Source organism: Stegostoma tigrinum, chromosome 2 (genome assembly GCF_030684315.1).
Source record: "Stegostoma tigrinum isolate sSteTig4 chromosome 2, sSteTig4.hap1, whole genome shotgun sequence".
Lineage (NCBI taxonomy): Eukaryota > Metazoa > Chordata > Chondrichthyes > Orectolobiformes > Stegostomatidae > Stegostoma > Stegostoma tigrinum.
In genome coordinates, this window is record NC_081355.1 from 76,498,406 (window position 1) to 76,517,133 (window position 18,728).

General features: G+C 37.9%; 1 protein-coding gene across 5 annotated transcripts in view; it reads right to left on the bottom strand.

Moving 5' to 3' along the window:
* LOC125461933 (alpha-1,6-mannosylglycoprotein 6-beta-N-acetylglucosaminyltransferase A-like) overlaps positions 1–18,728 on the bottom strand; it is a 78,862-nt gene that overhangs the window by 19,722 nt on the left and 40,412 nt on the right. For all 5 annotated transcript variants that reach the window (XM_048551338.2, XM_048551355.2, XM_059654750.1 and 2 more), the window contains 7 exons: positions 16,713–16,882; positions 13,316–13,450; positions 11,716–11,849; positions 7,622–7,752; positions 6,716–6,865; positions 4,734–4,880; positions 2,901–3,017 (listed from right to left, as the gene is read on the bottom strand). In XM_048551338.2, the coding sequence (XP_048407295.1) occupies positions 2,901–3,017; positions 4,734–4,880; positions 6,716–6,865; positions 7,622–7,752; positions 11,716–11,849; positions 13,316–13,450; positions 16,713–16,882 (984 nt within the window). The remainder of the gene's footprint in view (positions 1–2,900; positions 3,018–4,733; positions 4,881–6,715; positions 6,866–7,621; positions 7,753–11,715; positions 11,850–13,315; positions 13,451–16,712; positions 16,883–18,728) is intronic.

Consider the following 18,728-nt stretch of genomic DNA (forward strand, 5'->3'; position numbering starts at 1 on the left):
GATAAACAAAAAAAAATACGTTCTGCACTGCTGACTATATCACAATAAAGGCAGAATGGGTCAACGATTCAGAATGGTACAATGAGACCATTATCATTAAAATGGTTCTCTATTTTTTAAGTGAGAATGGCAAAAGAACTCCAATAAAAATGACATTAAAAAGTTAAATATTCCTCCAGTGAAAATAATCAAGTTAAAACTAACAGCCTTTAGAGGGAGCTACAGTACAACAATGAGTTGAGTTATTCCTGTTCTACATTAGTTACACCTGTTTCTCAAAAAGTACAGTATATTAACTTGAATATTTACAAATCTTGATTTGGAGAAAATGAAATTAATCAAACATAAGTGGTACACAACGCAGACAGTCATAATGGCACAGAGTGAGACTATACGGCAAATCCTATGCTAGTTCTCAGTAGAGCAATCTGGCCAGTGGCAACTTCATTTGGAAATCATTTATTCATCAGCTTTACTTTCACTACTCTCTCAGCATTACAATTTGCTTACAAAAAGGTTCTTTCTCACACCATCCCTGCAAATGTAGCTCAATTTTGCATCCTCCGGTTCTTTGAGTTACCTTTTACAATCAGTTAACGGGAACGACTTTTCCTTGTCTACTTTATATAATCCTGTCGTTATCACAAACATATCTATAACATAATTCCTCAGATTCTGTTGCTTCGTGTAGATTAATTTAGAATCTCTACTTTAAATTTGTAGCATCACTGGAAACATTCTGGTAAATTTCCTCTGTACCTGCTTAATGATCTTTAGATGTACTTTAAAGTGTACTGGCCATAATTCGATGCAATACTCTAGGTGTGGGTTGACACATGTAGGTAAGCATAGTTCTTTTGCTTTTGTACCCCCACCTCAACCCCAGCCCTAGTGTCTCTCTGTTCCTGTGAACCAGAATGGTGTCATTTAGTCCATATGGTTTTATCCTACCCCTTGTGCCAAAATGGCATAATCTTTCTGTTAAATTCCATCCATCACATATCAGATATATCCAATGAAGGATGAAATCAACCTACACTCAAAATCATGGCTGGTTTTTAAATTATGTAGGAGGATTGGTCTGCCTTGCTTCAGTGATTTGTTGTAGAAGAATGACACAACACAGTGGCCAATCATACTTGTGTCAGCCTTCTGAAATAGCTATTCATTTAGCGCCACTGATATTTCCGCTTCAAGTTATTATCCACTTGTCTTATCAAAGTTGTTATTAAATCTACTTCCATGGCACTCTAAGACAGTGCATTCATATCAAAGTGTTGTACAAAAATTCCTGTTCCCGATTGTGTTTTTTCCAAGTTACCTTAAACGTATCTCCTTTGGTTACCAAACATTATACCAAGAACAAAGAAAATTACAAAATAGGCCCTTTGGCCCTCCAAGCCCGCAACAGCATGCTGCCCATCACAACTAAAACCATCTCCCCTTCTAGGGACTGCATTTCTCTATTCCCTTCCTATTCACGTACTTGTCAAGATGGCCTTTAAAAATCACTATCGTATCTGCTTCCACTACCTACCCCAGCAGCGAGTTCCAGGCACCCACCACCCTCTGTATAAAAAAAAACTTGCTTCGTACATCACCTTTAAGTGTTGCCCCTTGCACCTTAAACGTATGGCCCCTTGTAACTGACTCTTCTACCCTGGGAAAAAGCTTCTGACTGTCCACTGTGTCCAGGGCCTTCATAATCTTGTCAACCTTATCAGGTCGCCCCCTCAACCTCCATTGTTCCAGTGAGAATAACACAAGTTTCTCCAACCTCTCCTCACAGCTAATGCCCTCCATACCAGGCAATGTGCTGGTAAATCTTTTCTCCAGACTCATCATCCACCAAGTCCTCTATGGTGAATACTGACGCAAAATACTCATTTAATACCTTGCCCATTTCCTCTGGCTCCACACAAACTGCCTTCCCTGTCCTTGAATGGGCCAACCTTGTCCCTGGCTACCCTCTTGCTGTTTATACATGTATAAAAAGCCTTGGGAATTTCCTTAATCCTGTTTGGCCAATGACTTTTCATGACCCCTTTCAGCCCTCCTGACTCCTTGCTTCAGTTTCTTTTGACTTTCCTTGTATTCCACCCTTGCTTCGTGTGTACCCAGCCTCCTAGCCTTGATAAATGCTTCCTTTTTCTTTTTGATTAGGCTCACAATATCTCTCATTATCCAAGATTCCCTAAACTTGCCATACTTATCCTTCATCCTTACAGGGACATGTGGTCCCGCGTTCCCAGCAACTTACACTTGAAAGCCTACCACATACCAGATATTGATTTGACCTCAGACATCTGCCTACATTCTATATTCTTCAGTTCCTGCCTAGTATTGTTGTAATTAGCCTTCTCCCAATTTAGCACTTTCAACTGACAATTATATCACTAGAAATAGTTTCTCCAGATTTATTCTGTCAAAACCCTTTGTGACACTGAGCACCTCTGTTAAATCTTTCCATAATATCATTTTTGCTCTAAAGAAGAATGACCTTAGCTTCTGTAAACTCTCCATGTAACATCAGCCCCACATCACTGACAGCATTCCAGCATATCGTATCTGCACTGTCTCCAAGACCTTGACCTTCTTTCTAAAATATGGCTTACAGAATTAGACACATTATTCCAACTGTGATCAATAAAGGTGTAGCACGCTCCTTATGTTCTGCCACCTTCAAAGCTTTGTCTACTCTATATTCCCAAGTCTCTATTAAAATTATACCATTTAGTTTATAGGCCTCTAATTTTTCCTACTACAGTGCATTATTTTACATTTCTGTGTTAAATTACTGCCCTGTCTATGTCCTCAGGTCTCTTCCAATACTCATTACTTACAGTACAATTAAGTATGAATGTGCAACAAGTGTGTACTTAATATGATTTTCCTCTTACCTTCTGTTCCATTATTTGACGCATTGTTTCCTTTACTTCACTGGGGTTGTCAATGTCAACTGTCCAAACATGGGGCTTCCCAATATAAACCTCTGCATATGGATGCTGAGATGAGAGCTGTAAATAGAAGTGAAGATTGAGTTTTTAATTTCAGAAGCCTGCTGTAATTGTCTAACTGATTTCATAATGGCCAAATTACTCTTTTTGTTTTTTAAAAAAAAAAGAATAGGGCATTAAAACCGATTTGTAAAGACATTTGAAAGTGTAGCAAAATAGATTTACAGGAAAGTAAATGGAAAATCCTTGAAGAAAAGGAAAATCTTCTCATCTATTCACATAGTTCTCAAGAAAATCCCCATATAAAAGTGAATTGACAAGAGAAGAAAGAAGTTGACATCACTGGATAATCAGATCAAGTGTTCAAGTTGAATTATCAAAATTAACACCTAAAAATTGTTTCGCACACAAGGTTCATGATTTGCCTCCTGCTTAATGACTTAAATGCTTTCTGCCTGAAGTTCAGCATGTCCCAAGTTGTAGGCTAGCTGCAAAGTCAGCTGGGAACCTAACATTCTGCAAGGCCTAACATGTCCCAGTTAGCCATCAGCTGGGGAACTTGCACTGAGCCACAAGGGGTTGTGTCTGATTTCTGGCACTACAATCCCAAACAAAGGAAACTGAACACCAGAGTAAAAAGAAGTGTCCACAGATCACAACTGCAGTTGCTCTCCTGCAGAGTGGACAAATGGAGAGAAGCAGAGACTTATTTCCACATGGAAGGTAAAATTGCTATAGTTCTACCAACCACTGGCTATTCACATATTAGAGAGATGAAATCATCATGAGTCATGTGAGGAGAACAAAGCCTCAGGAAAGGGAAACAGGTTCAGAATGAGTGTTCTTCATGGTAACCTCAGCTGACGTGGGAACTGAATCCACATTGTTGACATCACTCTGCATTGCAAATCTGCTGCGCAGCCAACTAACTGGCTCCTAGTAACAGAGGGTTATGGTCAAAGGACTAAGCAGGCTCACAACCGTTAAATGTGGCCAAAATTCCCACACTCTAGCCTCAATGACCTGACAGGAGTAACAGAAGATGCTTAATAAAATGGCACGTGGGGTGTCAGTGAACGCAGCGTGTGACATCTCCTCCCGAGCACATCACTAGTCTGCTCAATGTACCACATTATCAATCATCTACCAGCAGTTCATGCACATCTACCATTCAGATATTCACAAATTTCAGGAAGTACGTGGCAAATTGGCTACAGCAATTGATCTGGATAAGCAAGATCTCCACTCAATCTCCCTCTCTCTGACTGACAATATTACAAGCTCAAGCCTCAACATTTACAATCTTGTTTAACAATTTCTTCCCATTGAGCAATATTAAGCCCCCTAATAACTTTTCACACTTCCTTCATTTTGTATCCTCAACCACAATTCAGTTATTTCACTTCCTCTAACATTTAACCCGAAAATTTTCCTCTGACCAGAAGATCCCATTCCAGCCAGAATATTCCCTTCTTCCACCGTATCTTCAACCTACCAGCGATTCTATGTTTCTCTTCCCTTGCTAGCTCTGCATATTGGTTCCTCTGCACATTATACTTAATCCCTACCTGGTTTGTCCTAAAACAAATTGTATAGATTACCCCATGCAATATCTTTGGAGATTATACTAAATCAGTATTTCATTAACTATTTACAAAAGAAATTAATGAAACTCATTTTCTCATTGCAGTATAACATTTATAAATGACAAATTTAAATTATAATTCAACAACTCTACAACTCAAAGGTGAATGATCAATATCTTATGTACAACACCTCTCTGAATGTTGGTTTCCCTTGGAAGAAATTAGTGTTTTTCCTGCTCTTTGGAGGGTTAAATTTTGGATTCAGAAATATGCAGCCATTTGCAATTGCTTCAAGAGGTGCTGGGCCTTCATAGGGAAATCCTAGTCCTACAAAAATCTAAAGGATGAAACCATTATTTCACACATTAATACTTTATTCATCACTTTGATCATATGAAAAAATTTTTACACATTTTCCAAACATCATGCACTGACAAGTTTTTTTTTAGCAGAAATGTTGGTCTCCTTAGGGCATGGAATGAATACAACCTGAAAGCAGTGATGCTCGCAGTTGGGAGTGGGCTTATGAGTGCAGGTGGGCAAGAACTTGAGGTGACACTCATTTCTGCTTCTTCCCAGCCTCATTGATTAGTTGTTTTATTGGATGTACAGTCACCGTATATGGACCACACGACATAAAAGTTTTACAGCCATCAATGAGAGATTGATCACCATTTGTGAATTAATAAAACATCAAGGAACAACCTTAACTTTACAACTTTTATCTTGGCTAGATGAATGAGACTGTCCCTTGACGGAGGAATGTCTACAATCATTAGCAATTTAGTATCCCCAGAATATTAATAAACAAACAGACATCAGTGTTCAAACTTGCATAATCTTGAAGGGGGAAGTATTTTGTTTCTTCAATATCTACAATTTCATAGCTCAGGGTTCCTAAACCTTGGTTTGCGACTCAGGATGAGCAATGGGGTCATGAGCTCCCATTCTCCCACTCAGCAAAATGTCAATTGTGGAGATGAAATTAGGTCCTGATAGATGGAATGTGTAAAAAAAAAAGTGTTGCCAGCACTTGGTTGATATGTAAATGTGACATTAATATGACAAAAACACTCATGTTTAAAACAAAAATTCTGCACTTGTAACAGTGGCACAATTTATATCATTGCCACTTGAGCTAACTAACATTAGTTCAGTGTTGTGAAACAAACAAGTTTTTGAAGATACTGCATACTTTTAAAACGCAAGGCAAAATTTAAGTTAGCATTTGTATACAGATTACTAGCAAAACTTTCAATTATTTTAATGGCTAAGAAAATTTGATTCTCTTCTTAAGCTTTAGGAGTGTCTGTCATGTCTGTGAAAATATTAGGCTATTAAAAGCACCTTCTTTTCCCCCACACCTGCCCACCGCACCACAGCCTTAGCTGGTAAAATAAATCTCATGCACCAAGACTTTGCACTCAATCTGTGTAAAAAAAAAATCGAGGCGCTTCTTTCAATCTTCATACAGATGATGGGTCATGGAAATATATAACACTTGTATACTTCTTGAAATACTAGTGTCCTGAAAATACTATACCAAGGAAAACAAGTGATTGAGATGTATAGTGTAATGTATTGAAGAGATATTTTAAAGTCAATGATTTGTTGATTATCTTGTTAAAGATCACAACTGATGGGCATTGTTTGATTATAGACAAAGATCCAAAGACACCTGGGGTGTTCTTTGAACTGCAGAAAACTACATTTAATGGAGTGTATACTTTCAAAACAGTTTCCATTACTTCCCTCTGAAGGATGCATAATTTGCATATTTAAATTGGAGCTCTGCCTGCCTTGCATCTTTATGCACGTAAAGAATCCAAAGGTTAATAAAATAACTGGTATGGAGTACTTGAGCTCTTTGCAACTTTTTCTGTTAGATAATAACTGACATTTTCTTGCTTGGAAAGAGTTTGATTCATCCATATTTTATGTTATTTATGTTTCTTGCCATTTGATAAGGCGTAAGTTGCAATCTCATTTCTATTTGACTACCTTGGGACAATTCTTGCCCAAAGAATAGTCCGCTAGACTTTGAATTAATATTTCTAATTGAAAAGGTACATTTGTCTTCTCTCAAATGTTCCAAAGAAAATGACTACATAAATACCGACATATCCATAAAATTGATAACCAACGATCATAAATTGTTAATATTTGACAAACCTTTGTCTCTCTTAGCAAGAGATGAAGGTCATGCCCACTGAGGATCCCATGATTAATTATAAAATCAGGTAAAAGGAGATGATTTTCATTATGAAAAGTACCATGGATCTCAGCATAATTTTTGACAATATCCAGGAAAGACGATTTGTCCTGTAAAAATCAGGAAGCATAACTAGAAATAGAACATTCCACACCTTGGCTAACCAAAGCTTCTAAAACAAAACATTCTAATTAAATATCATTAATGTAACTTCACTAAGTTACAGCAAGTGTTTAGAAAAAGGCAGGTATAATTTAAAAACATTTTTGCAATGGCTTCAATCTTTTATAATTACTTAATTTTCCAAAAAAAGTCACTTTATACAGGATGTATTTAAGCCTACAAGAAAGACATTATACATTCAGAAAAAGAGTAAAGTCATCTGAAAATGGTTAGATATAAGGCTACATACTAAAATTCTTGCAAGTAGCTGCTGGATAAGAGATATGTATAATCAAGGCAATTTCACAACATTCACTCAAATGACTAGCAGGAAATGGTCAGAGAGATCGAATAGCTTGCAGATTTTCCAATCGGCTGAAAAATCCGTCTTAGTACAGAAGCTAGACACAGAAAAAATAGAGAATGTTGTTTCTGTTACGGTAAAAATCAAGTCATTCATAGAGATCTACAGCAAGTTCACTACTTCCACACCATTTGTGAATGATATAGAACAGGATACAAGAAGCATTACAAAATTTACTGATAACTTATGAACAAGTAATTAGCAGTAACAACATTGCTAGTGTTCAGAAGAAAGTACAAGTCCAAAGATTTTAGCACATGGAATAAGCAGTATGTTTTCCAGAATTAAAAAAGCAATCGAAATATCAACAGTTTAAGGGCTAAAAGAAGACAGTACATACCTTCCAATAGCCTGCCAGTTTACCATAAATCAGAGCTTTATTAGTTCTTGGTATCTTATTGAGTGTAATATTATTACTGTCGAAACGCTGCTCCACCACAAAACCCAAAAAACTGTTATCAGGTGTATGGGCTGCAAATATGTTGGAAAATACAGTAAATTAAACAGTGCTGAAGGCATTAATTGGTAACATATTAACAAATATTTATCAAAAAACCCGAGAGGCCAGTAAAGATAGGAGCTGATATCATGTGGTTACTTGAGTAGTGATAATATGCTGTGGTAAGTCCATGTTTGAAGGAAATATACCACGTAAAACTGATATCACTTGCTATCTTAACTTGTATTTAGCTTGTGACAAAAGCTTAATGAATTGGGCTGCTGTTTATTAGTGTAAATCATGAAATTCATGTTCACAAGATAAATGAATGATATTTAAGTACTTCCATTTGTCACATTATTTTTCCATTATAAATGACAAAGTCCACATTTATATTGTTTTATCAAAAATTAGTCAAAATATTTGCTCCCATTAATACTTTTTGCTCAGTAACTTGAAATGTTAAAACAAGCAAAAAACTCAAACTGCTGCACCAAAACTCTCATATTATGCAATAAAAATAACTTTTAATACATTACGTTTTTACTAATGAGGTATTTTCCAAAAGCTTGGTTTTGAATTTTTTTTATTACAACTTAATGAGCTGAATTTCAGTTTCGCAGTCTTACCATATGCCATTAATCTAATGTTCCTGGATAAATGAAAAAAGCTAAAGAACAACTGAAAATTTATATTTCATCTGAATAAAAATTAAAAAGTTTACTTTAAAACAAAAATGTGCGTGGGAGCAGTATAGTGTTGTACTTGACCCAAGATGAACTTATGATGACATACCTATGCCTGTTTCCACCTCTGCAACATCACCGGACTTTTTCCTCACCTCAATTCGTCTATTGCCAAAACCCTCATCCTTGCCTTAGTTACCACTAAATTTTGTTTCAGAACAACCCTGGCCCAAGCTTGTCCCAAATATTCTAACGTCCCAACATTCTTCAGAAAAGGAAATCTGCTTTCTTTACTATTTCGGGCCTACATTTGACACCAGACAAAGAAATTGGTTGACTCCTAACAGACCTCTGAAATGGTCTTGTAAGCCACTCAATTGTATCAAACTCCTACATTCAAGTCAAAGAATAAAATAAAACTGGACAGACCACCCAGCATCAATTTAGGAATTATAAATTACAAAGTCACACCTACCAAATCAATCCTGAAAAGTCCCCCTCGTCAGTATCAGGGAACTTGGACTAAATTTGGGAAAGCTGTCCCATAAACAAGCAATAGCCTGATAGCGACATGGTCATTGAATCACACCTTATAGCCAATATTCTAGATTCCTCCATCTCCAGCTCTGGGTATCCCACTGGCAGCATTGATCCACCAGAGGTGGACTAAAGGGTATACAGTTAGGAGTGGCATCAGAAGTTCTCAATATTGGCTCATGGAAACTCATGGCATCTGGTGAAACATGAGCAAGGACACAGCTACCTATTATCAACATGCCCACCTTTGACTGATGGAATGAATGCTCCTTCGCTTGAGCACCACTTGGAAGAATCATTGATTGTAACAAGAGTACAGAATGTACTCGGGATGAAGAATTTTCTGATCAAGCCGATCATAGTTATTATAACATACCTCTGAAGCAGATAGTACTTAGACCTAGGCCTCCTGACTCAGAGGCAGGGACACCATTACTGTATCACAAGATCTCTTAGTACCTCAGGATAGTGTCCTAACCTGAAAAACTTCCAGCTGCTTAGCTAATGATCTTCTCAACATTATCAAGTCAAAAATGGAGATTCTCAATACCATCTGTAATTCCCCGGATAACGAAGTAGTCCACATCTGCTTGTTCACAAAAAATTTCAGACCTCAGGCAAATGTTAATGGACCACTAGCGAGTTTTGAGAAGATTTGTAGCTCAGGTTGAAGTTCCAGATGTGAGTTTGCTCGCTGAGCTGGAAGGTTCGTTTTCAGACCTTTTGTCACCATTCTAGGTAACATCAGTGAACCTCCGACGAAGCGCTTTCTATTTATCTGGTTAGGTTTCCTTGGGTTGGTGATGTCATTTCCTGCGTTGGTGATGTCATTTCCTGTTCTTTTTCTCAGGGGATGGTAGATTGGCTCCAAATCAATGTGTTTGTTGATGGAGTTCCGGTTGGAATGCCATGCTTCTAGGAATTCTCGTGCGTGTCTCTGTTTGGCTTGTCCTAGGATGGATGTGTTGTCCCAATCAAAGCGGTGTCCTTCCTTATCTGTATGTAAGGATACGAGTGATAGTGGGTCATGTCGTTTTGTGGTTAGTTGATGTTCATGTATCCTGGTGGCTAGCTTTCTGCCAGTTTGTCCAATGTAGTGTTTGTCACAGTTCTTGCAAGGTATTTTGTAGATGATGGACCAGTTAATGGACCACGCAAGCAACAGACAGTGACTGTGTCCAACAAGAGGGGATTTAACCATCTCATCATTCAATGGTATTACCATCCCACCATCAACATCCTGTGAATTACCACTGACCAGAAATTGAACTGTACTATTCATTTAAATACTGTAGCTAAAACACATTGCCAAAAATAAGGTCTGAATATCATCAATGCAGCAACACTCAGGAATGTGATGGAAGTCTTCATTTGATTGGATGCATGCAGCTTCACCAATAACCAATAAATTTGATCCTCCAATACAAAACAGCCCACCATTTGTACTTTATGTACCATCCCAAACATTCAGTCCCATCATAAGCGATACAGAGTGGGTGAACACTGTACTATCTACAAGGTGCACCACAGCATCTCTTATTACAGGCTCTTACCACCTTCTAAATTTGCAACCTCTATCACTTAAAAAGACAAGGATGACAGCCAATATTAAGACTATCACCTGCAAATTTCACTTCAAGTTATTCATTATGCTAACTTGGAACTGTTCCGGAAAACAATATTGCAGAATTTCGTCCCAAACTGTTTGCTCATTTCAATGCCATTCATATTCATACAAATCACAGAAGGATCTATCTGCAGTAACAAAATTAGCTTTTTCTCTAAGAGGGGAATCTAGCCATCTTTCCCTTGAAATTGAATAGGATTATCATTGCCACATCTCCACTATCAACTACCTGGAAATTAATTTGGATCAAAAACAAAATTTGACTGGTCATTTAAACACTGCAGCTACAACAGCAGGTCAGAGGCTAGAAATCCAGCTGGAAACTCATCTTTGACACCCTAAAGCCTGTCCACCATCCTAACAGGCACAAGTAAAGAGTATGGTGGGATATTATCCATTTGCCTGGATAAGTGCAACTCCAGCAACACAAGAACCTTGACACCATCCAGCAAAAGTCTCCTTGAACGGCCCCATGTCCTGAAACATTCACTTCCTTCATCAGCAATACACAATAGCAGCAGTGTGCACAAATTCACCAAGGGTCTTTGGATAGTCATCATGATTTTGGAACGTGCTATCATCTCAATGGAGAACGGCAACAGATACAATTCCTTTCCCCGTCACTCATCATCCTGAATTTGAAATATATTGCTGTTCCTGCACTGTCATTGAGTCAAAAATCCGAGAACTCCCTCCCTAACAACATTGTAGGTGTACCTACATCAAAACAGGTTGCAACAGTTCAAGAAAGCAGCTCACTACCGCATTCTCAAAGACAGAGGGTGACAATATACGTCACCCAACCAGCAAAACCTACATCTTTAGAATGAATTTTAAAAACACAAAAAAACCTCAACATTATAAAATTTTTTTTTGGTTTTATCATGTAGAGTTTTATGTTGAATTGATCTAAAATCTAGATTTGGGTTTGAGCAAGCAAATTATGTACAAAAAAATGCAATCGACTTGCTACAAAGCATGCTTTATATGAAAATGTTTGCAGAGATTGCAAAAATTAGAACAATCTAGAGCTGCATATTATGTGTGGTATACTGTGTCTGTGTGTGTGTGCCTGTGCGGTAAGACATACTGTAACTTATTTGAAATACAAAGCCCTAGAATGAGTTCTACATGTATTTACTTACGGAACATATTGTAAAACTGCTTAGGAATTAGATTCAGTTTGCCCCAGGGGGATCCATGGTTTTTCTTCTTGGCATATTCAGCATGGTTAAATTCTGGTTCAGTTCCAAAAGAATCAAGAACCCTCAACAAGCATCTAAGAAAGGATGCAAGAGGTATGAAAAATAGTGGCATGATGATCAAAATTGCTAGATTATCAGCAAGACAATGAATGTTCTTTAAGAGTCAGACAGCACCTAAACAGACCCTTCAGTTCAACTAATCAATGCTGAACATAATCTCAAACTAAACTAGTCCCACTTGACTGCTCCTGGCCCCTATCACTTTAAACCTCTCCTATTGGAGATCTATCCAAATGTCTTTTAAACGTGGCAACTGCACCCACATCCACCACTTCCTCAGGAAATTCATTCCACACATGAACCACCCTCTGTGTAAAAGATTTGCTCGTCTTTTTTAAAATCTCTCTCCTCTCACCTTAAGAATATACCCCCTAGTCTTGAAACTCCCCCATCCCAGGGAAAGTCAACTACCATTAACTCTATTTATATTTCTCATTATTTTATAAACTTCTATCAGGTTGCTTTTCAACCTCCTACACTCCAGTGAAATAAGTGCCAGCCTGTCCAGCCTTCCTTTATAACTCAAACTTTCCATTCCCAGCAACATCCTGGTAAATCTCTTCTGAACCCTCTTCAGCTTGATAATATCCTTCCTTTTACTGGGCAACTAGAACTGAACACTATTCCTGAAGAAGCCTCACCAACTCCTGTACTCAAAAGGATTGAGCAATGAAGGCAAGCATGCTGAATGCCTTTTTAATCATCCTGTTTTCTAACCTTCCAAAGAATTGCATACCTGCACCCTAGGTCCCTCTGTTCTACGATATTTTCCAAGGCTTTACCATTAATTGTCTAAGCCCTACCCTTGTTTGTTATACCAAAATGCAATACCTCAAAAGACTGCTTTATCAATTTTGAATACTTAATTCTGAAATTGCAAAAAATGTGTGAGAATGTGGTGTAATTTAAAATTCTCATAGCATTCATGTAACTATTGAAAATGCTATGATGACAACTGTTTCAAATTTCTTCCATTGGATACACCAGATTTTGGAACAAACCACTATCCTTTATCTGCACATTTTAGTAGCACTTTGCAAAACTCTTGACTTCAAAATTACTTCACCCTAAACACTGAAAGAAGAAAGCTCAATTCAGTTCTTCACTTTATTTTTGTTGGAACTACTTGCCACCATTCAATCAACTGTGTGGTCAGTATATACTATCAACAGTATTTCAAGACTGTTTTATGAAACAAACAAACTCAAATTTCTGGAAGAATTTAGCAGGTCTGGCAGCATCTGTGGAGAGAAAGCAGAGCTAGTCTGTCAGTTCCTGTGACACTTCTGAAGAAGACCCTTGTCCAGACCTGAAATGACAACTTTCCTACTCCTCTGATGCTGCCTGGCCTGTTGTGTTCGTCCAGCTCCATGCTGTGTTATCTCTGACTCCAGCATCTGCAGTTCTTAATATCTCAAAGGTAGAATATGCTGTTTTCTATCATGAAATTAACAGAAGCATAAAGATGGTATAGTCTTACCGATAGTGGGTGAAAGATCCTCCGAGTACAGTTTGCAGTTGTTTTAACCCAACGATGTCAATGTATATTAGGTCCAATAGCTTTGGTCCCCTGATTGGACATCCATCTTTATTTCCAGTCAAGATGCTTAAGTAACTAATCAAATTAAGTAAAAGCACCGTTACATTTGGCAGATGGCAGGTGTTAAATACTGCACGATTTGAATTAACTTGCAGATTCTATGTACATTTGCAATGCCTTTATTATCCAAGGTACTTTAAATCATGGTCTTTATGACAATGTGCCCATGAAGTCAAAATCCATTTTGTGGGGAATTTGTTGCATGGCAGGCGAGAGAAAGTAGAGATAACAGGTAGGTACTCAAATTGGCAGGATGTGATCAGTGCTGGCCCACAACGATCGGTGTGTATAATAGAGGCCCTAACATTATTTGTAAGGACTTAGATAATGGCATAGAAAGTCAGATATCCGAATTTGCTGATGACAAAGTTAGGCAGCATCATAGACAGTGTATTTGATCACATTAAAATTACAAAGGAATATTGATAGATTAAGTGAGTGGGCAAAATTATAGCAGTTCAATGTAAGTAAATGTGAGATTATCCATTCTGGACCAAAAGGAGGATGGATCAGGGGACTTTTTAAGATGGTATGTTGTTGACAACATCAGCTGTACAGCCAGACTTGGGGGTTCAGGTACATAAATCTTTAAAGTGTCATGAACTGTTGCAAAAAATAATCAAGAAAGCTAATGGAGTGCTGGCCTTTTAATCTAGGAGGACTGAAGTATTGGGATGCAGAGGTTTTGCTGCAGTTATAAAAATATAACCCTGCTTAGAATCTACTTAGAGTCTGAGCAGATCTGGATATTACACTTTAGGAAAGATATATTAGTTTTGGAGGAATTACAACAAAGTTACAAAGATCATATCTGGACTTCAGGGTTTAAGTTATCAGGCAAGATTATACAAATTAAGTCTGCTTCCTCTAGAATTTAGAAGGTTAAAGGGTTATCTGATTGAAGTCTTCAAGGCATTAACAGGAAAAGACAGGGAAGACAAAGATAAAGATACACTATTTCCACTGGTTTGAGATTCTAGAACAACAGGCATAATCTGAGAATTAGGACCAGGAGAATTAAGACCACATTGTCGAGGAGAGATGTTCAGAAGCACTTCTTTACATAAAGGGTGGTAGAGGTTTGGAATTCTGTTCCACAAATGGCAGTGGATGCTGGATCGGTTGTTAATATTATGTCTAAAATAAATAAAGGTTCGTAAAGCAAAATGGGACATGGGCCAAAGGCAGATATGTACAGTTTGGCCATGAATCATCTATGATGTCATAGAATGGTGGAATAGGCTCGAGTGGCTAATGACCTACTCCTGTTCCTATGCTAGTTAATCAATCTGATTAGTTAGTTAACCTGTTAACAGGTTTTTGCCACTTCTACATCAAACTAACTTCTAGGAAACATGCAAGTAGTTTGCAGGGCATTACCCCAACTATGAAGAGCTCAGTCTTTACTGTACATATGTAATGAAATGTAAAACGAATGGCTGAATTTTAAGGTGGGGGAGGGAGGAATGCATATTGTTCATTTCTCCCTCATTTAACATTACAAAAGGCTGTTTCAAAGTGACCAATTTTAAAAAAGGGCATCCCACAGTGGTTTCACATTGTGGGTAGCTTTAATGAGCAGGAAGAGGTACTTCCCTATCAGAGAGAGAGGAATTGTTGTCCTTGATAACTACCTGCTAATCAATCAGATTAGCTAACTGCTCCAGGAGTACCAGAACCTCATACTGGGCAGTGCAGGGATGCAAGGAATACAGCAATGGATCTCAAATTAATGTTAAGCACTGGACTTTCAGGGCAGGAAAGGCATCAGGACAGACATTAAGGAATTGGAGGGGAAATGGATTGGGAGCTCAAGCAGGGCCTCAAAGCGAAGGTATTGTATCATCTTAGTGCTTGCTCCCAACCCCACACAGCACCCCATAAGAGATACACCCAACTTTCCTTCCAACTGTAGCAATATGTCAGCAGAGTAATACTTGGAACAGTTGGTTTGCTGACAAGTTCAATTCATTGTTAATTACATTTTTCAAAAGGGCAGGAAGGTTGCTTATTCTGGGGACATGGTCAGGACTGAATGGGCAGGCAGTGGACGAACCACTGATCATCTTTTATTATGTAAAATCCAACCCAAGGAGTCCATTGGGTTGAAACTGTTTCCTATCATCAACTTCATAACGCACTGGAGGAATAACATACAGCAAGACAAGTATTATTAATTTACATAACAGTATTTTTAAGAAGAAAAAAAGAATTGGAGAGTAGTGATAAAATGCATCTTAAACTTTAGAGAGGGCCAAAATGTGTTTTATGACTTATGTAATTAAGAAAAGGAGAATTTGAGGAAAAATAAACATTTTCTCTTCAATATGTGGGAGGTAAACAGTGAAGTCACATACCTTTCCATAAAAATATTATTCAACGTGTCAGTCATTAACGTTGCATTACTTTCTATACCACAGTTGTCTACCATCTGTTGCTACATTTGCTCTAAGTTTATGACAGTCATCAGAAAGCATTTCAGTGATAATTGGTTAGGTTAGATTAGATTATTTTTGTGGATAGGACACAACTGAACAACTTTCTGTTGCCAGGAAGAAGCCAGTGTAATAGCTGTCCTAAAACAACAGTTCTGGTAGCAGTTTGCTCCGAGGCATGAGTCTGTAATGCCAGATGAGATGTTGTCAGTGCATATGGCCTCACACTGTGAACAATACACTCACCTGCTTCTTAATGCCACTTTATCCATCCAACAAATAACATATAGCATGAGTATGTGTATTATAAATTTAAACATTCCATCAGTAAACATACTACGTTTGTGGAACCGCCTCAGAGTGATGAGACAACACTTTCGAACTGAGAGGAGGAGGAATTTGTTCAGCTAGAGTGTGGTTAATCTGTCAAACTCATTGCCACAAAGGCCAAGTCATTTGAGTGTATTTAAGAAATTCTTGTTTGGTAAGGGAATCAAGGGATATGGGGAGAAGGCAGGAGAATGGGGTTGAGAATCAAATCAGCCACGATCAAGTGGCAGAGCAGACTTGATGGATCGAATGGCCTAACTGTTTCTATATCTCATGATCTAATTTCAGTTATACTCTATATTTAGTCCCACATTTGTTTTTGCATTTATGTAAAGAAATAGTTTCAACTTTATTTTTCAGTGTTAGCATTCATTACATCGTTATTCACAGCACGATAATTTTAAGTTGGGGTTGTACCCAGCTGAAACATGTCAGCATATAGACAATTCTTTGATTCAGTTGTGTGTGTTACTTTTTGCCAAATATTTTTAGGAGACTTGTGCATAGCTTACCCTTTCAACTCATTTACTGATGTAGAAAGCATCATGTTGTGACCTAATAAATATATTGAGGCAATGAGGTCACTCCACTGCACCAATTCCCCAAGTGGGCCTCCTTTAAAGACATTCTCGGCTATCTTAAATCCTGACTCCTTTGTCAAAAGACCTAAATGAAGTAAAATCTGACAAAGAGAAATGATTAGCTCTTGTTTTCATGATTTTATACAAAATCAAATTTTAAAAGCATCATAGTTGTTAATGCTCTAAAGTATGAAAGGCGCAATTAGCTTTTATTTCTGTGACAAAAACAGAAGTTGCTGGAAAAGCTCGGCAGGTCTGGCAGCATCTGTGAAGAAAGATCAGTTAATGTATGGGTCCAGTGACCCTTATGAAAGTACATTAGATCTGTTATTGTATTTTGCTTACACTTGACTTCAACTGAGCATCTCTAACAGTTCACTGTAAAAGCGCACATATTCTACTCAAATACATAGACAAGACAGCTCCTGTTTGACAAAAAGGGACCATTTTTTACTTGCTTCTGGTGACCAAGCAGTGGCTTGTTATAAAACATGCAAATTTTTGTACATGGACAATACTAGATGACAACACAATTGAGATAGAACAGAAAGTACCATTTGGTTGAAGGGTCCACTGATGCTGTTTAGGCTCAAGCAAGAGGAGTAGTTGGACAAGCTAATGGCGCTTTGCTACCAGCACTGGAATTATATCCAGAGATGTAGAGTTTTAGAGGAAAAATATTTTATGTCTCTTAGTACAATAGTTCTATTGTTCATTGTGACTGTTCCTCTCCAACCAGGGTGGAGGCATAATCATTGGGCAGAATATTGTGAGCAGAACAGGCAAGAACATTTGTGGGTGAGGAAACAGATTTAGTAATTGACAAGCTTAGCCGAAACATTTTCCCCTGAGCCACAGCATTAAAAGGCCCAGGTTTCTGAGGTAAATTAAGGAAGCAAGAGGGAAATTTCATTTCTGGTCAAGGAAGGATTCCAATTTAAAGGGACTGCAACTTGTGTTTCACAAACCTACCAGCTCTTGGATGTTTGATACTGCAGCAAATATAGAAACAGTGTTCCTTGGGGGTTTCTCTTACCGTGAGGTTCTGCTGTGGGATCTGAGGGGCTGCAGTGAGATGAGCTCTCGCACAAATGGGGGAATGATGATGATCTTATTAACCAAACAAGTAGGTGGATAGAGATTGCTGAGGGATGATCCATCCAACCTAGAGATGGGATACCAAGAGGATCCTCGAGCTCAAGATGGTAGGAAAGTTGAATGGCATAACATTTTCAGTTTACAATCTGCCAACTTCTGACTTTTCCCGGGTTGTTCAATTTGGAGAGTTTTTGCTGCAAGTGGAATGATTTCACTACTTAAAATTTGAATGTTTTCCCCCTCGGAGTGTTAAGATGAAGAGGTAAGTGTTGTTTCACCCTCAATTGTCTTCCTCACATTTACTGTAGCAGCTAACAAACTCTGGTGCTTTCTGCATTCAAAAAAGCATAGCATATGTTCAGATTTTCAATCTTGTTTTTGAGATATTGGTGGCAATGACTTATAAATTGCTGTAAAAATAAGATTAATGTTGATCACTGTTATTCATACATGAACACTGTAGCAACTTTAGTTAGAGGCAGCAGTGTGGTCAAATTTGGAAATCCAAAAGTTGCAGTCTGAGTTTCACCACTCTACTCAACCCCACTATCACATATGCAAACTGAGTTTGCTATATTCCTCATCACACCAATGCTTTGAATGGTCTAAAGCTTACAGACATTAGATATCATGTCAACTTGCCAGAGAGGCTAAATCTTGTCTATTTCAGTACAAGTCTCCTTTAAGCGTTGTGTTGTGTTGTGTGTTCATTACTGCTCGTTGACCTCTGACGCATTTGCACAAATGCTAACTAGTAAAAATACCTGCACTAAGTACACATTACGAGCAAAATTACAATACCAAGCTTATTGTATCACAAAATATTGAAAGCTATAATACGTCATCTTT